At 48.2% G+C, this 27,458-nt stretch overlaps 1 protein-coding gene and 1 long non-coding RNA gene across 2 annotated transcripts; one reads left to right on the top strand and one right to left on the bottom strand.

Moving 5' to 3' along the window:
• The first annotated feature begins 7,134 nt into the window (after positions 1-7,134).
• On the top strand, positions 7,135-7,902 carry LOC120842339. Its single transcript, XM_040213401.3, has one exon. The coding sequence runs from the start codon at positions 7,148-7,150 to the stop codon at positions 7,712-7,714; it is 567 nt and encodes a 188-aa protein (XP_040069335.2). The 5' UTR covers positions 7,135-7,147; the 3' UTR covers positions 7,715-7,902.
• Positions 7,903-9,667: 1,765 nt separating this feature from the next.
• Positions 9,668-10,177, bottom strand: LOC121836390. The gene is made up of 3 exons (XR_006077911.1): positions 10,147-10,177; positions 9,907-10,079; positions 9,668-9,698 (listed from the first exon to the last, which is right to left on the bottom strand). It is a non-coding gene; the product is annotated as an uncharacterized LOC121836390 (long non-coding RNA).
• Between the last annotated feature and the right edge of the window lie 17,281 nt (positions 10,178-27,458).

Here is a 27,458-nt window from a genome sequence, read left to right as displayed (position 1 = left end):
CTTGGAAGACAGCAGGGTTGGCCACCTGCTAAACAACGCTCCTCGAACAACAAGGAATCAATAACTGATCATCTTTCTGCGTCGGCGTGCGAGTCAACGAGTTATCAGAGCTGTGGGAGTTATGAGTCGCCCCCCGCTCCCAGATCTCAGTCTGTGCGCGTGCAATCCCCATGCCGTCGCAAAAAAAAAAAAAAAAAAAAAAAATACAAGAAGCACGATGGAGGAGCCGTGCATGGCGGCTTCTTTCTTTGCCGCTTCCTTCGTTTCTTTTGCTTGGTGCTTGGTTTCTTGTTTCGCTCTCGTGTCTGCGCCACCGCCCCCCCCCCCCCCCCCCCCTTTCTGGTCTTTGCTCTGACGCTTGTTTTTTGTATTGCTGGCAGTTTCCCGCGCATTTGTTTTCTGAGCAACTGACTCGCTGACTGGCTTCGTTTAGCTGAACTTAACCGTAACCCCCCCCCCCCGCCCCCCCACACACACACACAAGAAAAAAAAAATAATAAAAAAATAATAAAGAACCGGGCCCATCCCATTCCCATTCCATTCTGGGCTAAAGTCATCTAATTCCATTCCCATTCCATTTCCTCATCGTTACCGCCATTCCATTCCCATTCCGTTCCAGGGTCGCGAAAATGCGGAATGATTCCGGAATCATTCCAACTCCGGAGTGGCAACTCCGCAACACTGCTGCAAACCCTCCGCCACCGACGCATGGATTGTTGTTCTCAAGTTTCGCCTACCATCATCCAAACAAAGACCTCGTGGATTGCGACCTGATATTGCCGGCACAGGTGCGAGCTCTCTGAGAAACATCACGCTTGAGACGAGTCGCAGGTGTACGAAAAGTCTGGGTCGGCACAGGGAGGCCACGACTGGCCTTCGTCCTGGGTATCGGATCACCAGAGCAGCGGGTCACGTTCACGTTGACTGATGCCTTGAGCCGTGCAATATTACCGGTGCAGACGCATTCGGGTATCTGTTGAACTTCACTGCCTGAGTCATCCTACTATTCCAAGTCAACCACTGCCAGGCTCGTGATGTAACGGACTGCGACTCAGCTTTGCCGACTGGTTGTACAGTGTACGCTAAGGCAAGAGAGAGAGCAGCGGGCATTGGATGCCAGGAAACAATGACTCATGAAGTCCCTACCTAGGGACCTGCGGCAGAAGATACTCTGACTCCACTCCTGGTTCCCCACCTGGTTGGACTCTCCGATTGCGCAACACTTCTCAGAAGAGAGAAGAGGACGCATAGAGAAATAGTTTGGAGAATCGGAAGGAACCTTGGTCAGCATAGTAACAATGCCCCAGCATCTCCTTAACTCTAATGCCCTCAGAAGTAACAAAAAAAAAAAAACTGTTTGGATCTGTATTTTGTTTTCGACGGTTGGGGGGAGGGGGGGGGGGGTATTTCTCAAGAAATGTAACGAAATGTATTTCGTCCTCATTGTATCGCGATACAAAGAAGCATTCGAAATGTATTTCGATACAGGAATACAGATACTGATGAAAAAAATGTATCGCAATAAAGACACACAGATACGAAATGTATTTCTGAAATACTATTGCGATACATTTGCATCGCGATACTGTTCAGCCCTGCTTCCAGCCATTCTTTGTATTATTTCCAACTTGCTAACACCAGAGGCCGTGTATGGGAGCCAGACGACGTTGGCGTATACTCAAGCATGGGGCGGACTAGTGTTTTGTAGGCTAATAATTTCGTCTCAGTTTATACACTTTTTAAGGTTTTTTTTTTTTTTAAATTAAGTTTGTTCAGCGATTTTTTTAGTTATAAAGTCTATGTGTAAGTCCCAGTGGAGGTCATGGCTTATATGTATACCAAAGTGCTTGTACTCTGTGACTTTCTCCAGGGGTTTATGTTTATGTGATAGGAAAACGATTTTGTTTGCTTTTTGTTGGTTATGGTTATAGGTATACAGTTTTATATAAATTTAATAACATCTGCCAGTCGTGACACCATTTTATAATGTGTTAAAGTGCATTGTAAAGGTCGATTTGATCCTGTTCTTCAAGATCAAGATACAAGTAGATGCTGAAAGTGGAGCGCGTTGCCTACGATACACCCTGTGCAACCTAGGGGCAACTACCGGAACTGAAAAACAATTATGAGGTGGAAAGGGTCTGGCGATGATGCGCGCCCACTCCGATGTGCACACCCGCGTAGCACCTCTCTCCACTCCGCAATTGAAGTTAAGAGTTTAAAGGGACCCTGCAAGGACTTTTTACTGCTTTTAAATTTGCACCAGACCTGATCGCACTGAACGTAGTAAGGTAATGAAACTTTTCTTTTATCGAATTCCGCTTTATTTTAAAAGTTATAGGCAAATTAAAATTACAAATAGAAGCAAAAAATACCATCCTTCGTGACGTCCTTGGTTGCTTGAGTGGCCGTGAACAGGAATAGGGGTAGTGAGCTGAGCGGCGCGAGAGGGCGCCACTAAAGCATGCTCTGGATAGGCTGTATGCAGCTGGCAGCCAGAGCGGCTCTCATTGCATTTGCTGTGCGATTAAACTCTAATTCAGCATGACACTTCATTGGCCACAAACGAGAGCAAACACGGGGTAAAGATCAGTTCAGAACAGGAGCCACCTCTCGCTGCCATAGCCCCAAAGGGCCAAACCGCAAGCCAAAGCTGCTCGCCGAAGGCCTTCGGAACGCTCGGAGCCAGTCGGATCCTCCAGCCGATACGACCGCAGCGCCGCCGCGTACATCCGGGACCTTTCCGTGTCGGCGCGTGATCCCACTACTTTTTTCTAGTATGCGCCGCCTTTTCCACCGCTTGGTGGCGGGTATGTCGACGAGTCATATTTTGTTTCCGTATTTTATAAACTGCATTCGTTTCTTTTCTGATCTAAAATAGTGAACAAAAACTACTTTTATAAATAATTGAAACGGTTTGCGCCACTTATATCTTGTATTTCGACTAAAATGAAGCTCTTAGCGGCTCTGACCAGTAGTAAGCCCAGGACCAAAGACGTCACATATCGCGCGCTTTCGGTAACGCGGGTCGCCCTCGTCGGTGGAGGAGGTTTCGGTGTCGTCCGGTTAAAATATGACGCAGTGATATTTAGTTGCTCTCTCTATGCCCGCTGGCTTGCCCGAACCCCATGAGACGTGGAAATCGCAAAAAAGGTGGACGCCTAAATATGAATGCAGGGCCCCTTTAAGGGGAGCTCCTCCCACGTCTTTCCACTTCAGCAGATAGTACGCTGGTGAGAAAGCGAACTCCTCCGCACCCTCCGTTCTGCTTAAGTGGAAAGGGGTGAGAAAAGCTTCCCTTGAATTCGTAACCTGTCGCCGACAATAGTGCCTCTGCGTTGCCCAGCATGTACCTAAAGCCGCGTACTTCGTTGTTCGTATTTCAAAGTTTTTGTTAGTGCCTTATCCCAAAAATGTTCACTTTAATTTTTTTTCTGGGTTAGGTGGGTTAGGTATGAAATGTGTGGTTAAAATAATTAACTATTTTTTTTTTCGAAAAGGTTTGAGAAAGAGGTATAAAATAAATATATTTTAGTAAGTGAATATATTCTTCAAAATCACTAAATACGTTTTGTCCTAAATTTGCGAGTGTTTTTGAAGGTACTGGTGTGTTAAACAAAAACTTAGAAACCTGGTGTTCACATTTTATTTTAAGGAACGCACTAACGTAATAAGAAACATGTTTTTTTGTAGTAGAAAGGAGACAAGTATGGTTAAAAATATATTTCAATAAATATCTCTTTCCCGAAGGAAAAACCCATCAATGTAACCCTGTTTGTCAGTCAATGTTTTCTAGTGGACCGCTGACTGTGCCTGACTGTACGTCAAGCATGTCTGATTGGCCAACAAGTTACTCTGTCCGACAGTCAAACTCCAGTCAGACTCCACTTGTCGGCTTTCTGATGGTTTCCTGGTGGCAGTCGGCCGCCGCGAAATGCCATCAAGATGTCTTTATGGCGATTCTGACTGTACATCGAAAAGTCTCTGACTGTACGTCAAAAAGCTTTGACGTGCAGACAGACGTACGGTCAAATGACGTAAAGTTCGTTCAGATACCACTATTTCGTCAAATCTATGAATACGAAAAATAATCTATGCACAAGAAAACGATTTCGGGACGTGAGCCCATAAAACCGCTGATGTTAGAGATATGACACGCAGCCGACCGACAACCTTGATCAGGAGCCCGCCGAACACGCCACTTCGCTGACTTCGCTTCGCCCATAGAGGCTTCGCCGAGCTTTCATGAACGATCGCTTTCGACTCGTTTTGTTTGCCCGCTTGCTCCAACCTGTCGATCCTGCCCGGGCTCTACAATGTCTTATGTTTTAGTAGAATTTCTACTCGACAATACCCAGCCTGTTGTGAGTTCCGACGATGTAAGAGACTTTAGCGGTGTAGTTGAAGAAGACAAGGTGTACCAGGGGACCTATGTTGGACAAATATTTCGTTTCTCCTAAAAGAAACGGAAGTGACGACATCGCGTCTGATTGGTTGAGGCTCGAATGACGAAAGTTCCCTACGAAAATGTGGGCGGAGACGGCGAACCGCCATCACCGGAAGTGACATCATTTTGACGTATCGTTTCCTCGGTGTTTCGTCTAAAAAGGGAACGAGTCTGTCGTCGTTCTCTTCGCCTCTTCGCAATGGGAAACACGGCGTCGACGGCGTCTCGGAGGCAGAGCGACAGCTTTCCTATCGTGGAACTTTTTTTTTCTCCGGAGAGGCTTTACCGGCAGCACCGCGATGCCTTCGAATTACCGGAGGAATCTTTTCGGAGGCAGTACCGTCTCACCAAGAATGTGGTCCGTTGGTTGTGCGACGAACTGCGCGAGGAGCCTGAGTTGAGGAGGCTGCGACGTTCGTGGACTGTGATGACTGTGGAACAGCAAGTGTTGTGCGCACTTCGCTTTTACGCCACGGGGAGTTTTCAGGGCATGGTGGCGAGCGACGAGCACATAGCGAGGGATCAGTCTACAGTCAGCATCGTTGTGCGGGCTGTGTCCCTCGCTATTGTGCAGTGTCTGGGGATCCGGCGCGGCTGGATCGACTTTCCCCAGACAACCGGCGAGAGCGACGACGTCGAGAGGGGCTTCCAACGGCTCGGCAGGATACCCGGCGTCATCGGTTGCGTCGACGGGACGATGATTGCCATCGTCGCCCCGTCAGAGAACGACCCCACCGTCACGAAGGCGGCGTATTGGTGCCGCAAGCAATACTACACTCTCAACGTGATGGTGGTAAGTACGATCACATATATACTACGTCTCACTTTAGCATGAACTAACTAAGAAGACTGTGCGAGCGCGAACGGCCTGACTGGAGCACTCGCTGCACGAGCGCTCGTGCAGCCGCCGGGGCTTTATCCAAAGCAGCTAGCTCGCGCTTTTAGCTATAGGTCAATGCCCGTTCTGAATGGGTTTGAAAAAGAGCGTAACGCTAATGCGGTGTGGATATGCCATTTTATAAATTAAAGTTATGGGTTGTTAGTGCTCGTTCATCCTCCGCACAAGCTTTTGTTCGACGGACGGAGGGAGGGTTGTTTTCATGTCGTGTTAAGCTTTTAAGCAATAGTTCGTGTCCTGCATGATAAAGTGTAAACTCTCCTTTGAAGAAAAAAGCAAATTTGCCTAAACTATTGCGTGGATCAAAGGTAGTGGCTATTTATCATATAATTTTAATCTTTGTAACACAGACAGCGCTCTGTCTGTGTCCTTCTTCATGCAGTCCGTCGTTGTTTTTGTTGTTTCTTTTTGTTTTTTTGCGCTCAGCGCTCTGTCTATATCCTCCTTCATCCAGTCCGTCGTTTTTTGCGTTGTTTTAATGTTTTAAGTTTGTAAACCACGTAATTTATGGTGGTGTGTTGGTCAGCATGTAAATCGTGTTTGACAGGGCCCCATGACTATGAGTGCAATGAACTGTTTGTGGATTCAGTTGAAATAATGTCGACACATGTCTCTCTATTGCGGGTGTGTGACGCCGACTGCCGGGTCATGAGCATCGACCCACGGTATCCTGGGTCGGTGCACGACTCCTTCGTGTGGCGCTACTCGTGGCTCCGGAGCAACTTCGAGCAAGGCCGGCTGGTAGACGATGGCAGGTTTCTGCTCGGTAAGCATACTCCAGTTGTTGGTACTGTACATGATGGCTCTGCACCACTTATAAGCTACAATATCACACATACTGTTGCGAACATAGATAACTGGCCTGCGCTCTGGCCATACCTGTGACACGTCTCCTTGGAAACACTCTGACGCAGCTGTCAAGTACTGGGGGAAAGGTTGCAAACATGCGCCTTTCTTTGCTTAGTTGTCAACAATTTTAAAGGGATACTACAACAAAATTTCGGTGCTTATTCTTTGGTCTATACGTGTTCAGAAGAGCAGTATCACATCGGACACGCCAATATCTTGTTAAAAAAGAGACAAAAAGGCATTAAAAAAAATTAGGCGATTAGGAAAGAGCACCTTCTAGATGTCTAGGAACCTTGACAGGTAGTGACCGATAACTGTCTCGCTTAGAACCATACATGCTTTGAACCTGACGTCATCTTGACAGCTCAACGGCCAGCAGAACAGACAAGGGGAGGGAGCAACTCCACACTCAACGGGACTCTCTTTTGTGTGTACCAAGATTATAGAATATTAATGTGTCACTCAAAATTACACAAAAGCAGCTTTGGGGTTTGTTGCGGTGGCCTGATCGCTGGCATGCTTCGACCGCTTTTGTTGCTTGAACAGCTAGGGCATCCTGACGATGTCTGCCTCGCCGCAGCTTTGCTCATCCCAAGAGAAACTACATCACAATTGCACCGGATGTGACGTGCTCTCTGGTGGCTGCTCTCCGAGCGCTTGCCAGTCTGGCCTGTTTATAATGAAAAATATAGCCATAAGGCTCAAAAGAGAAATGTATGCTTGTCATTTACGGGTATTGTGGATCATGTTCAGCCTATTTCTGAACATGACGGGTACATTTCAAATTTCGTTGAAGTATTCTATTAAAGAGAACAGCATTAATATCATACATTTCCTTCTCTGAATGTGCAGATGACAGCGGCTATGCCTTGGAGCCTTGGCTCATCACCCCTGTCCCTGGATTCCACGCGACCTCCACCGCATGCGGCCGGTTTAATAAGGCACATTCTTCGATGAGGTCCGTTGTGGAGCGCTGCATTGGGCTGTTGAAGAGCAGATTCCGGTGTCTGCAAGGGCACCGGGCTCTGTTTTATCATCCCACAACAGCCACCGTCATTATATCGGCGTGTGCAGTGCTCCACAATATCTGCCTTTCATCGAATGAGCCAGAACCGGAGCCAGACTCTGACCCTGACGAGCCAGGGTTGGAGTCTGGGCCGAGCTCGGACGGTTCTGAGTCGAGCTCGGAGGGGTCAGCGGCGGATGACGAGAGGCCGGCTCCTGCCCACCCTCGGGTCAGCCTCTCGGACAGGGGGAGGGCTCTGAGGCAGTGCCTTGTTGCCCAGTTCCAAACCTGCCACAGCCGTGCCGCTCCGGAGCCCCACGCAAGCCACGGTGGCAGTCCCGCCCACCAGGGACACCACCAGCGCCAAGGAGTCCGTCGCCACAACGGAAGTCCTGCCCATCAGGGACACCGTCGGCGGCAGGGAGCCCCTCATCGTCCTCGCCACGGTGGTACTCCCGCACACCAGGGACGCCACCGGCGACAGCGAACCCTTCGTCGTCCTCGCCTCAACTGACGCCCTCGCCACCAGAGAAGCCCTCCCCGTGGCAGTATGTACTGCACTTGTTGTTCCACAGTCATGGCCGTCCATAAGCTCCACAGTGTCAACTCCGCCTTGCAGTTCGTCGCACAACCACCATGCTACCTTTACGGACATTTAGTACTGCCTCCGAAAAGCTTTTCGGTGCATCACAGTTATGTTGATAGAGCCTTTTTTTTTTTCATTTGTAAGCAGGGTGCACACATTTTTTGGACAATAGCAGAACATTTTGTAGGGTTATGAAGCTAGCCTTTGCAAGAGACTGAGAACTCAATGAGGCTACTGGTGAGACCTATTTTCTTTTTTTTTTTTACAATATATTGTTTGTATCGGGTTTGGACATCGACTCATTTTCTCTACACTTCTATTGCCCTGCTCCATTTTACAATCTATCATGGCTACCACAGAGCCAGGTGTATTACTCGATAATCGCAGATTAGATTCGTGCCAACTTGAATGTATAAAGAAGACAACAAGTAGTTTGTTTTTGAAAGTGCTTTCTTTTTTTTTATAACAATGCCGTAACGTGAAAAATAAACATGTTTGAAAACACAGGTTGCAATGCTTTCTTTAAAGTAAAATTGAGCATGGACTAGTAAACACCGTATACATTCTTTGTCATTATCAAGGATATATCACAGACATTATTTCACACTTCACTTAATTCAGCACAGTGCCATTTCGTTTGTGTTTTGTCACACATTTGAAAACACAGGTTGCAATGCTTTTTTAAAAGTGAAATTGAGCATGGACTAGAAACACCGTATAAATTCTTTCTCATTATCAAGGATATATCACAGACATTATTTCACACTTGACTTAATTCACCACACTATCATTTCGTTTGTGTTTTGTCACACATGGAAGCATGACAGATTCCATAGCTGAGGCATGTTGAGATCAACAATGATATAAGAAAACAAACAAACAAAAAACAGGGACACAGACGAAGGGAAACAGGACAAGGCGCACTCTCATCCCTGTTTTTTTCAGCGCTTTTTTGTTTGCCATGAACCAACCGGCCCAAATCTCCACTTTATTGCGATATAAGAAAAATCGCAAACCCAGAGGCTAGTTTCAGGCGGAAGAAAACTACAAGTATAAAATTCCTATGGCACAAGCCACTTGGCACCTTTGATGAAAAAGCACACACTACATATTGCTGTCCTACAAACATGAGGAATGGTTAGTTTTAGCATATATCTGTCATGCCTGTTGCCAAGAGCATATTACTAACTTGCTTCACTGGTTATAGTGACTCCAATAAACAAATACAGAAGGCACAGTTCTTTGTAAACAAAATATGAACTGAAAAGCATGGACGGACTTTCCCGTAATGTCAACATTGTTGTAAAGATGTTTAGACAGCAGAACATCAGCCTTCCTTTAAGCAGTGGCTCACTCATAGTATTATTCACTGTATGGCGAGCCCAGTGTGCGTAGGAACTTGTCCATTAACACGCACCACATACCAGTGGCACAAAAGAACATATTTCTTGTCTCCGCCTGGAGAACAAAACAAAAAACGAAAAAATGAATACCAACTTGGAACATAAAATAATCATCCATAAAACTAAATTATGTGTGGCTGGACTCAGCGGTGCTGGTCTCGGCTGGGCCCGGTGGGGCTGGGCTCGGTGGGGCTGGGCTCGGCGGGGCTGGGCTCGGCGGGGCTGGGCTCGGCGGGGCTGGGCTCGGCGGGGCGGGGCTCAGCGGGGCGGGGCTCGGCGGGGCGGGGCTGGACTTGGCTGGGCTGGAGGGGTGGCTGGGCAGGGCTCGGCAGGTCTTGGCTTCGCAGGGCTCGACTTCTCTCGGCAGTCAGCAGCAGAACGACCTCGACGAGCACGCGGGTCGTGTTTTGGAGTTCCAGGGCCACCGCTTGTGTGGCGCGAGCTTGCTCCTGGTTCGACTCCGCAACAGCCTCCATGTGGTGGCTGAGGGTATCGATTGAACGCAGGAGCTGGAAAGACGGGGCATTTAATGCGCAGCAACAACATATTTCTAGACACCCAGAGGGCGTGAAAACCTTGCATATGTCACAGTTCGGTTTGCATTATGCTTTTGTAGATCTCCATTGCCCTCTGCTGCAGTCCCACTTTCACAGTGGCATCTTTATTAAACTCATACCTATTTAGTCATGTTACGGAGTTCTATGTTTGAGCCAATACCTGGCCTTGGAACTCCACGTCCCGCGCGTCCCTCGTCTCGTTCTGCTGCACCTGCCGAGTCTGGTTGGCGACTGCCTGCATGGCAGCCTCGTCGTGCCGCTCCTGCCTCGACATTCGGGGGGTGGCACGAGGCGCCGTGGGCCGCACCCGGGGCCTTGCAGGTGGCCTGACATCTGCCAGGAAACAAAGAATGCTTCTGTCATATCAGACAATCCTAGTTGTCTTCATGAGAGGTCTCACCCCGCGAGGTGGAGGGCACCGGCTCGGCTGCATGCTGCCCATGACCTGCCTGGGCGCCTGTGGGTCTCCCCTAGAAGGGAATTTGTAAGTCCTAGTCAGCACACAGGACTTGTCTGCATTTTCTAGATATTGAGGGTGGGTTTGTTGAGGCTGCATTCCACTCAGGGGAAACAAAATTACACTGTTTCAGAGGTAGTGCCATTCATGTCTAGGATTGACTCCCCAAATATGTCTAGTGGCAGCTCAAAAGGTTGCACTTCCCCTGTTTTTGTGAAAATGTACCTCTGTGATACAGAAATTGAATCTTACGACAGCGTACACACAATACAACTGAGGGTTCCAACAACCACAAAAGCAAGAAGAAAAAGGACTACACAAAAACTACAGATGTTTTGGCCTTAGAAACTCCAGTATTACTGCAATAAATATAGTGTTTTTTGTCGTAAGTGCTTTTGTTTTAGATTTTGCCTTTACGTGGATGAATTAATCCGCCCTCCGATTCGCTGAATTATAAAAAGTGCCAGAACCTTTAATGCATATATTCACATTCACAGGGGCGGATTTAGAGGGGGGGTCGGATGTCCTGACCCCCCTCTTGATTTCTGCATGTGTAAAATTTAGGGCATTAAACAAGGGAGAGGGGGAGGGGGTTCCTAAACATATGTTACGCTGACCAACACCTGACCCCCCCCCCCCCCCCCCTCAGGAAATTTCTGCATCCGCCCCTGCATTCATATTTATCACATTTCACTGCGGTATACATCTTAGCTCACTGATAAGAAAACCCTGCACGGATATTCTCCATTGGGATTGAACAGCTACATGTGCAATAGTATGTTAGGTTCAAGCGTGCACTCACCTCGGCCTCGTCCTCAAAAGCGGGGACGGAAAACCCAGGAGCGCCCAGGGCCGAGTCCTCGCCCACCAGCGTCAAAATACGTGCGTATGATGACGCCAGTGAGCGCACCCGGCCGCCTCCTCCCCCAGTTTGCCTGCGAGTAAAGGAAGTAATTCAATAGCTTGGTCCACACTATGAGTAGACGACGCAAATTACCTCGCCTGTTTCGCCAGCTCGGCTGCCCGCGTCCGCGCCTTCGACACCCGCACGGCCCAATAACGTTTCCAAGCTTCCGGCTCCTTCCTCGGAGGCCCGAGGTAGTTGAGCCGGGAGGTTAGCTCGGTCCAGAGACGAACTTTGTCGTCTCTGGACAGGGCCGGGCTGAGCTCAGTTGCACCGCGTACCAGAGAGGGGTTCTCGAACATAAATGTATCGAGTTCCTCCCTCTGGGCCGCGGACACACGTTGCCTGCTCTCGTCGTCCATGTTGTTTGAACCATAGTCACTGACAATTTAAGAAACGCAGGGTACTGCAAGACTGGAACCTTTTATTATCGCTCCGCAGCCAATGAGATAGCCGCATTAGCCGATGAGAACGCCGAGGAACCAATCACGACGCAAGAAGAGCGAGCATGACAGGCCACATCCTCCCGTTTCTTGAGCCGTCATCAGTGACAGTGATTTGAACTAGGCGCTCATTTGCATCCCGCATGTTCTTCTAACCTTTTATGCGAGTTTACTTCATCTAATATTTTTTGGAACCGCTACAAAATCAGTTGTTCATTTCAATAGAACCCGTGTATTTTTTTAGTCTGACAAGTTTCTTTAAAAAAGAGCCGATGTGAAGGTCGCCGCCGTAAGGGATTGGCTGCCATCGCTTGGCTAAAAGCAGAAAATGCCTTTCCGGTTGCCGGAGAAACGGACGCTTGCGTAGGGACAAGGCTCCAGATAGGTACCGCCGGGAAAGCGTAGGTACGGCAGGGGGACAGCGTAGCTACTTCCGCTCTTCGGCGGTTGGCTCTTGACGCCTCTCAAGTGAGTGACAGACGCCAATCTTGCCATGTCGTCACGGCGTCAAAGAGGGCGGTTTCGCGGTGCGCGCCGTTGCTTGGTTACGCTCCTGCTGCCGCTACGTCACTTCTGTTTCTAGTTTCTCGAAAGTCCAACATAGGTCCCCAGGTCTACTGGGCCGGAGACGCGCGAACAAAAGGATCGTTCTACGACGCGAAAGTACTCTACATGGCAAGTGAGTAGAACTGAAGTACGGCGAGTGATGTACCAGTGCTTTGCATAACATGCTGAAGGCTTAACTGCATTTTCAGCCGAAGCATCTCGTATAAAACGAATGGTCAAATCGAGTTTCCTAAGCGGTGGCATAGCATAGGAGATTCGTCTTTCAGCTTCCGAAGTGGAAGGACGCATCGTCATGAGCTCCGTAAGAGCAGTTTTAACGGCTACTGATATCCGTTGTATCACTGCTGAACGAAGGGACGAGGCCGCTTATCGTATCATCCTGCCTACGCTGCCGACAGGCGTATATGCCCTGAACTCCGTTTTTCTTCATGCCGACATCGGCGCACGGCCCTACCGTATCGAGGACTTCAAGGACGGACTGGAGCATGCCGGAGTCCTAGGAGACATCGCAGCATGTGGTTCGTACCAAATGAACCCCGTGTGGATGGTCACCCTCAAGTCACCCACGGCCAAACAAAGGTTGGTGGATGCTCAGGCTTTCGAGGTCAAGGGCAGGCGGTGCCTTGTTATCGATCCGGACAAGGCGGAAGTGCGGCTCAAGTTGCACTGGATACCCTTTTATATACTCGATGACAACGTGAAGAAAGCCCTGGAGCAGTATGGCAAGGTCGAAGAGATAGTAAGAGAGACCTGGCGTGTTTGAAGGGGTGCAGTCGACCACGAGGGCGGTGAGGTTAACGCTAAAGGACGGCGTCACCACCGAACAGCTACCGCATCAACTCCGATTGTCTGGATGCAGTGCGCTGGTCATCGCCCCAGGGAGGGCACCGCTTTGTTTGCGGTGCCGAAGGACCGGCCATATTCGTAAGGAGTGTCGTGTTCCCCGGTGCGAAGGCTGCCGACGCTACGGGCACACCAGACAGGAGTGCATGAAGACATACGCTGACGTGGTGAATGCCGCGATGGACGACGAAAAGGCCGACCTTCTGATGGACCAGGCGGAGGCCGAAGAGGCTGCGGGTAGAACCCCCGGGAATCTCGAATCCCAGGGACGGGCCAACACCACCGCAGACGCCCCTACCCCCCTCCCTGCGACGCCGTCCGCGGCAAAGCCGCCAACTACCGAGGTTGACGCTGCTGGCCCATCAGGCGATGAGTCAGCTGGTCGGCTGCCGTCTCAGGAACCTTAGCAAGGGGACCAAGACGCCCCCTGCCCCCCCCCCCCCCCCCAACATCCGAGGCATCCAAAGAAGACGATCAGCATGACTCGGCCGACGCCATGGAAGCCCTGGAAGGCTCTTCCAAAAGACCTCTGGAGCAGCGGCCAACCGAGGGCGACGGACAACTGACGACGCTTCAATGGAGAATGCATGAACGGTGGCAGGCGGTGATGGCCAAGAGGGGCCGATACCGGGCACTGTCATGAACGCCGACGGACGATCAAGCGCCGAAGGAGGGACGGTGAACTGTAGGCGGCTGCAACTCCTGTGTCGTGTCTATGAAGGCAAGCAAGTAAGCCAGTTGAGGATTTTCAGTTTTGCAGGTGTAATCTTTGTGGTGTATAATATTGGTTACCGGTAATAATGCGGTCCGTATTGCTATGAAATAAAAATGGCTATCAGTTTCGCCACCTTCAACGTTCGGGGGTTGAACTCGACAAAGAAGCAGTACCAATTGCAACGTCTGCTATGTGATGAGCAGCCAGATTTCCTCGCAATACAAGAGACAAAAAATGGCTGCAGACAATGACATTGCTAGCGCTTTGAGGCCTTTTCTTTTTCGCTATGAAGCGTGTGTGAGTCGTGCCGTGGGATTCTCGGCTGGATGTTTTCTTTTTCTCAAGAAGTTTGTAAACCTTGAACATTTGCAGGTGGTGTCTGATGAGCAGGGTCGTTTCATTTCTTGTGACCTCACGTTGTCGGGCATACAGTGGCGTGTGATTTGTGTATAGGCTCCGAACAACGTACGACAAAGAGAGCAGTTTTTCCAATTCTTGCGCAGTTACGTGGAATGCGATAAAGTTCTGGTTGTATTAGGCGATTTCAACTGCGTTTGCGACGAACGCGATACATCCTCGCGGACGAGATATAGTTATAGCAGTGTAAGCATTTTGAAAGATATTACTGACATGTGTGGTCTCGAAGATGTAGGCGCCTTGCAAGCGGCAAGGAATGATTTGCGATATACACACTTTCAAGCTTCGTCATATTCTCGATTAGATCGCATCTATGTATCAGTCGACATTATACAGCAAGCACATGGCTACCGTGTGCAACCAGTTTTTTTCACTGATCACTGTCTTGTAACTATTAAAATTGGAAAGAAGGAAAAGACAAATTCGAGGTTCAATTGGAGGCTCTGGAAAATGAACAGAATATTGCTAAAAGATGAACAGTTTGTTGCCACCGTAACCGAGCTTCTAAGTAGTCTGCATGAAAAAGAAAACGGTCGAAGTGAAGCATGGGAGGTCTTCAAGGAGGAGGTTAAATTGGCCGCGATTGAAAGATCAAGCAACATTCAGTTTCAGCTTCGAGCCCGCGAAACACAACTGCAAAAGGATCTGAAATACTTCTATAAAGTAGAGAGTGAAAACCCAGGTACTTGCTTTGAGGATATACAGTATATCAAGACGGAACTAAACAAGATCTATCAGGACAGGAATAGCGGGGCGGTTGTACGCTCCCGGTCAGAAAAGTTTCTTTTGGGGGAGCAGCCTACCAAGCGAGCTTTGGCTGACGAAAAAAGGTATGCTTTGACCAAAGAAATTTTTGAAATAGACTATAAGGGCGCAACAAGCAGTGATAAACATGTGATTGAGAGTGCTTTTGTTGAATATTATGAGCATCTTTTTGGAAAAGGCCCACGCCTAAAGGCTTTTCCAAACTAAATGATTTTTTATCGCTAATGCCTCAACTAGACGAAGGTGTAAAGATATGGCTCGAAGGAGATATAACTATGGGGGAAGTCGAGCAAGCAATTGACTCCTTAGCAAGGCAGAAAACACCTGGTCCTGATGGCATTTGCGCCGAGTTTTACCAAATGTTCAAGAAAGATATCTGTCCTTATCTGCTTTCCATTTTTCATGAGTCATATGAAAAACATCAACTGCCGCGGTCATTTGCTGATGGCCACACCATTTTAATTCCAAAGTCAGACGACTCGATTAAAAGACGCAGTGTCACAGGCTAACAGACCGATCACTTTAACAAACATTGACTATAAAATTTTAGCGAAAGTCCTCACACGTAGACTCCAAAGTGTTATTAGTAGTCTAATCGGTGAGCATCAAAGTTGCGGCATTAAAGGGCGCTCAACACGAAGAAACATACACGTCGCGAGAAGCATATTAGAAACTTCAGAGGAGAACGGTCAAGCGGCTATGATTCAGCTCAACTTTCAGAAAGCCTTTGATCGAGTACGACACGATGTCCTTGAGAGGATTTTATCGCATGTTAATGTTGGGCAGATTATTTTAAACGGGGTACAAATGACATACAAAGGATGTGCTACTAGGCTTGTGGTCAATAATAATGCATCTGAAAGTATACCGGTGGTAACATCAGTGCGACAAGGGTGTCCCTTGTCACCGCTATTGTTCTGTTTATATTTAGAGCCTTACTGCCTAAAAGTGCTAGCCAGTAAAAATATTCAAGGTTACACTTTAAACACGGCGGAAATCAAAATTTCAGCGTATGCTGACGACGTTGCCGTTTTTTGCACGGACAAGAAAAGTGTAACCAACGCTGTAGAGCTTACAAAAATGTACTGTGAAGCGACCGGCACTGCTGTAAACTGGGAAAAAAGCTGCGGGTTCTGGCATGGCAGTTGGGCCTCGAAGCCACTTTCATTTGCAGGTTTTAGCTGGAGTAGTACACCATGTACTTATTTAGGAGTCCCTTTGCAGTACTACAGGGTTAGCACACCATACTGGAATGAGGTGACGCAAGACTTAAAGGCAAAAACGGACTCCTGGGCCAATCGTGATCTTTCAATATTTGCACGAGCCACTGTTTGTAATGTCTTTCTGGCAGCGAAACTATGGTATTTGCTGCAGTGCTTGCCTGCGGGAGAACTAACATTCAAATATTTTACAGGGTTTTTGCGACTTTCGTCTAGAAATCGTGCTGGGAAAGAATGAGGAGAGACAACCTTTTTCGACGTGTCAAGTTTGGGGGGCTCGGGCTCACGCATCTTTTTGTGAGGCAACTTTTATCGCGCTTTATGTTTCTACGTGACCAGAATCACCCATTTCTCCGTGCCACAGTCCAGATGAAACTAGCAAACTCCCTCACCAGTGTCTTGGTCACAAGTGACTGCACAGAGCCCCGAAGTCTTTTTGGGTTTCTGAAGTAGGTCAAGGACGCCACACTGTTTCTACAAACACGTTTTTCAATGGACTACCTGGGCACTGTCACGAAAAAGAAGCTAGCCCGCTACCTGGTTGAGTTACTTTTCCCCGCACCCATGTATCGTTCTCTTTACAATCAGTGTCCTGGACAAGATGTTCTTTGCCGCGTAAAGAAAATGTGTATCCCGCCTGTCGTTAAGTCCTTTTTTTTTTAACTACATAGTGAAACATTGCCTGTTAAGCCTTGGTTCCAGGAAAAAGGAATTTTCGTACCATGGTCTGTCGATTGCTTGCTATGCAAAAAACCCGAGACTATTGAGCACGTCTTCATTGATTATTGGGACGCGCTGTTTTTTTGGGATGTTCTCCAAGGAACATTGAAAAAAGACCTATGTATCACGAGAGAAACGATTCGATTTCTACCAGTCGATGCGTGCGAAGCGGTTCCTTATGATATGTTCATGGTGCTCGGTTTATTTAGCACCTGGAAAACTCGTATGGAATTCCGGCATGCAGACCCTCATATTAAACCTGTGTATAGGCACTTTATTGATGTTGTTAACCAAGTACAATCTGTGTACTGTCGGTCTGCAGCCGCTGCGCCCGACTGGGCAAATCTGTTTGTTGCAATCAAAAATATGAAAGAATTTTAGTGGCCCACGCCTGGGTGATGTGTTTTTATTTTGACATCGCATTCTGTGCTACCACTTGTGTTCAATAAAGAAAAAAAAAGTGGCCTAGCATAGGAATTAAGGTGTCCGATTTGTACGCAAGTGATCGCGGGTTCGATCCGCGGTGGTCCTGCTTTCTTTTTTTCTTTTTGTTTTTCTCGAACATTTTGTTTTATCGAGGCATTTGGCGATATTTTTGAGTGCGTATAGCTTTACTCTTATATAAATGCTGCCCTTGTTGATGAAATGCTCTTGGCAGTGGCAGTCAGGCGTCATCTGATGGACCATCAGATGACGTCTGATGGTCCATCACGTTCCACCAAGGCTGCTGACTGGCAGTCTCGGTGTCCCAAATTACGTATCTTGGTGGAATTTTCAATAGGGTTCTCTGTTCCCCCCAAATATGGGCAATAAAAAATTACAAAATACAAAGTATTCGAACGGAAAACAAAGGCATAAAGGTGACCAGTCTAGAAATGTGCACTCAATAAAAATCGCAAAAAAACTCCTTAAAACAAGCATATTGTTTTTTAGAAGAAAAGTTTTGAATTTTGGTTTATTGAGGAATAAATAAGTTTGCAAAATATTCCGTCATTTAAGGAACGGTAAAAGGTGTTCAGCGTAACAAATCATATTTTAAGGCTACGTAGAGCTTTAATAAACAAACAAGCCAAGCTTAAAAAAATTATTTTAGTTATTAAAAGCAGAAGCATTACTTTTGAACTTTTGTCCATTGCTACCGGTGTACATAATGCCGCGTGCACTCCTAGCCAAGCCGACAGCGCGCTTGGCAACCACGCAGACGGGCCGAGCTCGGTGCCTTCTAACGGACGCAGATTTTTGATATTTTTGTGAATGTTTCGTTCTGGTGAATTCGAGAACCCTATTGCATGTTACAGGTTCGCAATCTCTACGCGCCGAACCTTCTACGCACATTGCTCCAGAAGCCCACACGTGTACAAAAAGGTTTCCGCTTGGCTGACCGGAGTCTGTCTCGCCAGCGCTCGATCCTGAAGGTACGCCGACATCGACGCCCGCGACGCCCAGTTATTGTACCTTTAATTTTGGCACAAGTTCGCCCCATTAAATATTTAGTTCGTTCCTCTTTTTCCTGCCTCATCGTCTGTCATTCGTGACATACATAACGCAAACTACTGTGTTACAAAGCAACAAAAACACACAAGCATTTGTCGAGTCTAAAAATCCAAGCTCAACGCTTATAGACAGTTTATGCCTCTCATAAGAAGCGAGAAAAGTTTGGAAAATGTAATAATTTTTGAGGATTAAGAAAACAAGCTGCTAACTTTGGTTCACCATCAAGCGTCCCCGCCCTGAGGAGCGTGTGCGTGTTATTGCATAGCAGACGATGCTACTGGACTACAAAACCATGAAGGTAGGAATAAGAGGAGGACACATGCCGGGTGAAGCCGGCTAAACCGGAAAATCCTAAGTGAACCCGGAACTAGGGGTCGCTGTTGGCGGGTACGCCCCCAAGGGTGCCCGGGCCAAAATTGATATTACGGTCCTTGACTCTCGCTCGGCGGTCCGGCTCCGGCTCCTCGTCTTGCCGCAGCTGCGGCCACGTGACGTGCAGCTCTTGCCGCGACTCTCGGATCTGTCAAACTTGGCTGGCGGTTTCTGGTTAGGTGGTGTCCTGCCACGGCACCTGTTGCGGCTCCTGCGGCCGGCTCCACGCGGGCTCGGCCGACGATCGGTGTATCGGTACTGGCAGATATTCTCTCCATTGGCGTGGTCCCTACAGCACAGCAGGACCTTGGGGACGCAGGCATGGTTTAGTGGGCGTCGTGCAGCGGGGGCACGCCTCGGTGCCCTGCGTTGGGCAGATGTCTGCATGGTGCCCCCCTTTCATGCAAGTGGTGAAGCATAAGTGGTCGGTACGGGGTGAGCCGTTGGCGTATGCCTAAGTAGATCACGTGACGTGAGAGTCTTCGGCCCGCGAAGGTGATGAGTGCCGAGCCAGACTGGCCGAGCATGCGAGTGCTGATGGTCTGTGTACGCACCCTCCGTCCGGGTACACCTCGTGAGCTCTTCTGCGGCGGATCCTGGTTTTACCTCGTGGATGACGCCCTTGACTGAGTTGTCTGACGCCGTGAGATACGTGTACAATGGGTAACTTCGTACTCCGAGCACGTGCTGGTGAATCTGGGCGAGCTCCTGAGCCGTTTTCTCGTCTTCGGTGTGAATCGTCAGAGTGTTCTGTTTGTGGTTCACTTGCAGGCGTCCAGCGTCGTCCACCTCCTCCGCGGAAGCCCCGACCGCCTTGTCCAGGTAATCGATGAGCTGGTAGAGTTTCCAGGTGCTAAGGTACAATCCGTTACGGGGGCGCATAACAATTTCAAACCCTCTCTTTGGGCGCTGCACGAGGTGTTTCTTTGCATGGAGGATTGCTCGCTTGGTGATGACTGCCACGATGGGGAACCTTCATTGTACGAACTTACGGCTGAAATATGAGTCACAGTCGGCAAAAAAAGCGACATTTTCACGAGCTCAATTAACGTCACCGTAGCTAACCGGAGCTAGCCACAGGATTCGGTTGCTCGAAAGAATGTTCACGTTTGCCCGTGCCACGCCCACCCCAATTCATACTGAAAAACTCGGAAAATGGCGGAATGTCAAAAATGTATTTAAGATAACGAGTACAAGATTCTCAGAATTGTAATTAAAATAGGGTATTCAATACTCTCCATGAAAGGTATTTGCAAGATACCAAGATACTCCAAAAAATATTTAAGATACAGTATCTTGAATGGAGTATTTGAGATAGGCACATGTCTGGGTAATACGCTGGGCAGAAGGCTCCTCGCTGAGGCCCGAGGAGACGCCCTGCGTACCCGCCTGTATCCACAAAAGTACGACAGCAAGGTGACCGACACCTTATGCAGTGCTTGTGGGCAAGTGGAAGAAACTATAAACTACTTGCTTCTTGAGTGTCCGGCACTTGCACCGGGAGCAGACCTCAGCACTCGCATCGAGCAAGCCCTCGGGTTTACCGAGGAGAACACGTATGTGCAGTGCTCGAAGCGAAGACTCGAAGCCTGGTGGGCAGTACATTGTTGAAGCTCAACTAGTGAATACACTCCGCTTTTTTTTTTTTTTTGCGTGTCTATTTAGTAGACGCCCAATTCTAAGGGAATCGCAGCATAAATACATACATACGTACATACTTAGCTCGGTTTCCGAGTACGGATTGGTGCCTCTTTTTCAGAGCTGGCTCTATGGCAGTTTTCCAACTGAGTTGTTTTGGTAACGTTGATCGGTGCCCAGGGTGCGCTAGCTCAAGTACACTGATAGCTTTCACTGCATCGCCGAGAAACGCTTTCCCTGAGTACCAGGAACCGACTTATGCCGAAGCTGACTTTTTTCACTATTCCACTTCATCGCGCCACCATTTTTATAATTATTGCCTTCACCGTTTTTACAGCGGAGCTGTTAAGGGCTATACTCCGTTTCACCCTATGTTGTACCGCAGCGATGGCTAGAAGCGCGAGCTCATAGCGTTGGCAGCTGCCCTGGGTGCACAAGAGCTTGTGCCGCTGAGATGTGCCCTAGAGCAAGGAGCTCGCGCTTGTAGCCTTTCCTGCGGTATAACACAAGGTGAAACAGAGTATAGACGCTTTACACACGCGCCATATTACAGCCGTTTCCACAACAATGGTTGGCGGTACAGGATGCTCTGGATGATCGTTGTAGAACAGTGGTACGAGGTTGGCTCTGCGACACGTAAGTAATTACAGTTCTGCTATACGCGATCAGTATTACCGCTCATTCACACAAGAAGCGGATCCGCGTTCGCAAAGTGGTTGCGAAAGCGGTTGTATAGACGCTTTACACACGCGCCAAATTACAGCCGCCATTGCTGACCTTCTCTTGTCTTACCGAGATGCCGAGCAACTGAAACAGTAGTTGACAATCCTCTACAAAGGCCGACGCTTTAGAAAAGGACACAGTTGAATCTAATGTGGCAATAACCTGACCTGCTATGGTAATGATGAAGTGAAATAAACGAAATAAGAGGAAACAAAAACTGAAGGTCAGTTATGGCGGCGTCCATGCACAGCTGCTGCAAAGCGTCTATTAGCGACGTGCGCGGCCAAAAGCGTCGCTGTGGTCAGCTTTCCACGATTGGTCAAACCATAGGCATATGAGCACTGTCAGATTGTCAACTTTGACGGTGTTAGTTTCGGATTGCGATGGCTCCCAGCTTCTACTGTGCTTTTTAAACACACCATCGAACTCGTCGTTGCACCATATGGTAAGTAGCCAGAATAACAACTGGTGACGTCACGGTGAGGCAAATCCCAGTCGTGACGTCACGGAGGGAAACCATAAGAGGGCGCCACCGAAACATCTAGGCGCTAATAGTTACCCGGTGAACGCATCCCCCGCAACGATAAGAGGCAGAGCGAGCTGGATGCCGACGCACAGGCAAGAATTTCGAGCGCCATCGATCAGCAGCTGCAGGTCAAAGCCTTCACCATAGCTGCTATCATGACCGACAGCCTACCCGTGATAAGTCGAGAACGGTGGAGTTTCCAGAGGAATGAACGGTGGTTCGAAGGCACCTTGCCCCGCTTGGGCGAGTTCCATTTCAAGCAAGCCTTTCGCGTCTTCCCTGCCACCTTCAGATTCTTTCTGGAGTCTTGCAGGTGCCTCCTGAGCCCGTTTTCTTGAACGCGAACCGTGGGTTAAAGTTAACTATTGTCCCTACAAGGGGGAATTCTAGGTCACGTCACTGGGAGAGCAGGGGTGCTATGTTGCGCATTTTGGACTCCCAGGAGACTGGGGAGAAGGAAGTGACGTCAGCAACGCAGCAAATGCAGATTGGATATTGACTTTGTTTTCTTCTGTCAACATCCAATCTGCGTTTGCTGTATCGTTGACGTCACTTGCTTCTCCCTAGTCTCCTGGGAGTCCAAAAAGCGCAACATAGCACCCCAGGGGGCTATGTTGCACGTTTTGGACTCCCAGGAGACTAGGGAGAAGGAAGTGACGTCAACAACGCAGCAAATGCAGGCTGGATGTTGATTTTGTTTTCATCTGTCAACATCCAATCTGCGTTTGCTCTAGTCGTTGACGTCACTTCCTTCTCCCAAGTTTCCTGGGAGTCCAAAACGTGCAACATAGCACCCCAGGGGCGCCGAGGGAGGAGCAGTACCTACAAGCAAAATGGCCGCGACGTCGCTTAATAAGGGCTAATAGTTCTGCTTGGTTCTGCTGAACATTCATTTCGATCCGGCTGTTATATTAATGGCGCACCATCAACCTATTAGCACGTCAAGCAAAGCGGTTGTTCAGATTGACTACTAAACTAACCGACGGCAGCATTCCGCAAACGCATCACTCTTCAGCAGTCCGGGATCCAAGAAATATGACGATACATAAGCTTGGAATACATTTTAGCACTAAAAAAAACAAGATCTACTCGTAGCGCACTGTGCTCTCTGTTTCTCGTCTCTTTGTCCTTGATTTTTGAGCGCTAAAGTGTATTCCAAGTTCCAAAACCAACTAGCCCAACAATCTACTCTACTGGTACATAAGCCTTGCAAGTGTTTTTATGGTGAGTAAAAAAATGTTTTGCGAACGAGTGTTGGTATATATTTATATTATAACACGTTTCATTTGTTACACTATGCACGCCAACTCGTGAGCAGCGATTTCTTTGTGGAGAAAGAGGGTTATCCTCGATAAAGTCTTCGTTCCGGGTGAACAGCTGGGACATTGTACTGTTTTTTTGTTCGCAGTGCGCCGACAGTATGCCGACAGCCTCGAGGTTTCTACATATCCCCGGTGGCCAGCAATTCAACGGTGACGAGAAGCTTAGCTTCTCGTCACCGGTGGATCGGTTGGGCAAACGGAAGAGAGGGCAAACAGTTGAAATAAGCAGGAATCGCAGAAACGTGCGTCGCAAGGAACAAAAACGAGACTACAGCATCAGCGTTGCCAGACTGGAAGGCACACGGGAAAGGTATGCGTTGTTTATGGCGAAACATATTGAAGAAAATGTTTTTTACATTTCCGAATATTCGCCTACAAACTCTAGCATAGTAGCTAAAATTTATTCGTATCATCTGAAGCAATTAATTTGGTCTTCAAGTACAACATTACTATATTTTGACTTAAAATACCATACTAGATTGATAACAACAAGGGGAAAAAGAGGATGCACAAAATGACTGGCTTGTTTCAGTGATAGATGGCGCATCTTACTGCCCAATCAAAAATAATTACCGTTGTTCTATATCCAGTCGTTTATTACAGTTACCTAGGTACTTTTTCCTTCCTGGGCACCGTGGTTCACCAAAATGGATTTACCATCGCTTCAAGAAAACCGGCCCTGGCCGTCGCTGGCCGTCGCGAAGGGGCAAAGGCAGGAAACTAGATTAGCTGCTTGTTTTTCTACGATGCACTACTTTCTTGTGAACAGAAAGCAAGTGCGCAACTAATATTACTCCTATCGAAATAATACTAATTTTACGCAGCGTTAGTTTCTTCTAATATTTTTCCTCCTTGAACACTGCTATCGAGATTACACACTCGGTCTACCGGAGGGAGCGTAGTATGCTCCCCGAACTCACTTCATCGGAAGTGTGTTCTTCGGGCAGGGCCGGGGATCGAGCTACGGATCACTGGGTTCTGCAGCGCGAACTTTCTCTCCACGTACCCCAATCTGGTGTGTGCTAGCCCACTCGGCCACCGATACCCCTTAATAAAGACTCGTTAAAAAATTAGACGTTTACAATTCTCTGTACAAATTGGAGCGCAGCCCTTGAGGAGGAGCAGGGGAGGGTACGACGGGGAGGGTATGCAGCTGCTCCCCCTCCGTACGCTCCCATCCTACTCTTTTGCTCCCATCCCACTTAACGGAAAATTTTCGTTAAATTTCCCGCTAAAGTTAGCGGAGCGATTTTCCGCTGAATTGACGTGTGACGCCACATGACACGTCACGTAAAATTTTAAGTGTGATGTCACGTGAAGTCACGCGGGTTACATTTTTCCCGCTGAATTTAGCGAAAACATTTTCCGTCAAAGTTAGCGAAAACTTTTACCGCCAAATTAGCTGAAAAATTTCACCCTCGTGACGTCACACCTTCCGACAGATGTGACGTCACGTGTGACGTCATTTTGGGAAACATTCCAGAATGCGACGCGCGGTTACGTCGACGCCGACGCCGTATGACCTGGAAACGGAGGCCTAGAAGCTGCGTTCTAAAACAACGTTACATTAATGAGCGAATTTTACGCTAATTGGATGATTCTGATCGATCAATGCAAGCCAAGAAAAAGAGAGAAGCATATCCAACTTTTGCGTTCCGCTTCGTCCCACGGAAGTCTACGAGTAGGCCCTGACGCTGCCTAATTAGATCATAATTATCGTGTTGTCTCGAATAGTTATAGGCTGAAACAAAAGTAGGCTCTATCCTTCTCTGCTAACCAAAATAGCCTTGAAATGACTGACTTTGTCGTCGTCGTTTATCAATTCATCGCGGCGCTAATCTTGGTTCAGATCAGCCCAAACTCAACGTCCACCCCACTATTTCTTTTTTTTTATTTTGCTATGCCACTCTTCTACATGTCCTCTCTTTCAACCATTTCTAATTGTTTATAAAATAAATTTTACGCCACGTATGTTGGTTTCTGTGTTATGTTTTACTGTTGAAACACTCTTATTGATGCCATGCATTAGATCTAATGAACTAACTCACGAATTCATAGATCCCTTTTCACTCTAACTTAACTTCCAACGCCCTTGAGTGGGTGTAATTATGTTTCGTAAATCCCCCTTTCCTCGAAACGCTCCCTCGCCTCGCACTTCACTCGAACTTTTCTCCAAAAATTTCAAGTGAGTGGTGGCGCCGCCCTTCAACTCGCCTCAAACACGTCGAGCCTCCCTTCATCGCAAAAGATGGCGGGTTACCCGGGTTACCGGAGCGACGCCGCTCGCAGGATCGCGTCTTTTGAGTTCGCTACTCGTGCGTGTGACCTTGTGTTCGGCGTTACGTACCCGCTCGGTCCGTCGGTGCCGCGGCGGAATCTATCGGACCGCCTGAACCCGATGGAGCTGTACAGTGACCGCCAGTTCCTCGCGAGATATCGCTTTACGAAGGCGACGGTGAGGGAACTCCTGACGCGGCTGCCTCTCCAGCAAAGCGGCGACAACCGAGGACTGCCGCTCACCCCCCTGCTCTAGATGCTAGTCGCCCTTCGCTTTTACGGCGCCGGCACCTTCCAGACGGTAACGGGAGACCTGGTGCATGTCTCCCAGTTGATTGTCTGCCACACAGTCAGGACGGTGACGACGCTCATCGCGTCCCGCCGACATAGACCGTAGTTGCAGTTATACTCGTTGCAAAGTCGAATCCAAATTGTCTTTTCTTTTTTTTTTTTTTTTTTTTTTTTTAACGACGATTTGTCGTTTTTCTTTGCATTCGATGATTTTTTTGTATGTGATTACAAGTAGGGTCAGTATTGACTTTTCGTGCTCTGTGAACCAGACAGCAGGTGCCTTGGCCTCGTCCATTACACGCTACGGAAATGAAATATGTAAAGGAACAAAAACAGCAGGGAATGTGAACACGAAAAGGCAACCGATAAATTGAAACGGGAAGTGAAGGAGGCGTTGGAACAAGAAAATCGGAAGGGCTTGGAATGGATACAGAATGGATATTAACGGCTATATTGCTGGCTAATTAAGTTTTAAAGAAAAAGTACGCGCTACGATCGTTTCTGAAATCGCAACATGTATGTTATCCATTTCGTCGTTTACCCTGAGACTGGGTTTTTTTTTTGACTGGGGGGTTCAAAAAAAACCCCAGTCTCAGGGTAAACGACGAAATGGTTGACTTCCACCAGCTAGCCTGTACTTTGACTCTTTTCTCGTTATGTATGTTATGTCCTAATATTTGTTTATAAACACAAATTATGTAAACACACCAAGATATTAACTTACTTTTGGGGTCTTAAGCAAAGTATAAATATAAAATTCTTTTCTCCTCTCGCTCCCAGATGCATCCCGTAGGAGGGCTCCATTCACCTGCGCGAGTGAAAGAGAAGTGCCATTTCAGAATGGTAAACCTCGCTTCAATTAGAGACGCCCCTTCAACCGCCCTTCTGTAAGTCGAGGGTCGCCCTTCACTTGGCGTGACTCGGAGTGACATATATGAATTCGGCGGTAAGTTCGTCAAACTCACTCAAAGCCAAGTGTGTTCTTCAGGAAAAAGCTGTGTGACACACTGCAGAAATGACACTACAGGCGAAGTACACTTGGTTGAATTAGCCCGTCTGACAGAGGTATAAAACATACAGATGCATCCTGTCTGAAGAAGACTAATGGCTGCTTTTGCTTTGCACGCCTCTGGCTTACTCTTTGTTTCCAGTAAACTTTGCTCCCAGTCGAGTGCTGTAAGTCCCCAGCTTTTGCGAACGGTACCTAACTCGAGCCAGGGGATCTTTTCGGGGAGCGAATTGGAGTTCAGAGGACCAAATGATGCTGTTAGTGCTTTTAGACCACCCCTTTTCTTTACGTGGCTGGTTTGATCACGCCACGTGCAAGCAATGTTCATCAACTACACGTTTTTTTTTAAATTTTTATATATAGTCAACGGCGGTGCGGTTCACCGACACGAACGAAGACGAAGAGCGCCGGTGCGAGCGCGCGCTTAGGGCTAACGCGCCAGCGTGAATGTGTGCGTCGAAACTCGGGTCCGCATTCAGGTCCATGTCCGGGCATTCCGGCCGCCATCGGTAACGAGGAGGACAAAGGCAGCAGCAGAATGGCTTCCCAGGAGTCCGCGGGAACCAAGGGAGCCAGCACAGCGCCACCGCCTTCCCCGTTGAGCAACGGCCCTCCAGAGCCCGCGGCCCCGGGCCCGTCCGCAGAGGCCCCCGAGGAGAAGAGAGGTACGGCGAGCGCTAGTCTCCAAACCATTTCGCACCTTCAAGGGTGTAAAAACGCTGTTCGAGAGACTTACAGTCACGGCTACACACATTCAGCACTCTTATTTTGACCTAATACACCCTGTTCAATCGTAGAAAAGAATCCTGATGCATTGAGCATCCTTCATTTTTGAAGGAATAAAAAATGGTTTGGAAAAGTGCTACGGTGAAGTGAGACGAACGCATTTTCTGATGGCTTTCCACCGCACTGAACCCGGTTTAGCCGATGTCGTTTTTCCGGCGATGTAGAATAACTGTGGCCTCTAGCTATGCGTTTTACTTCGAGAAACATTATTTGAACTTAGATA

This window comes from Ixodes scapularis, unplaced genomic scaffold (assembly GCF_016920785.2).
Source record: "Ixodes scapularis isolate PalLabHiFi unplaced genomic scaffold, ASM1692078v2 PGA_scaffold2__306_contigs__length_199485367, whole genome shotgun sequence".
Taxonomy (NCBI): Eukaryota; Metazoa; Arthropoda; class Arachnida; order Ixodida; family Ixodidae; genus Ixodes; species Ixodes scapularis.
The sequence above is the reverse complement of the archived record's forward strand: the minus strand, read 5'-3'. Positions and strand labels throughout refer to the sequence as shown.

Bases quoted from the DNA above. Each gene is read 5' to 3' on its own strand.
- LOC120842339 (XM_040213401.3), top strand. From the start codon at position 7,148: ATGAGGTCCGTTGTGGAGCGCTGCATTGGGCTGTTGAAGAGCAGATTC.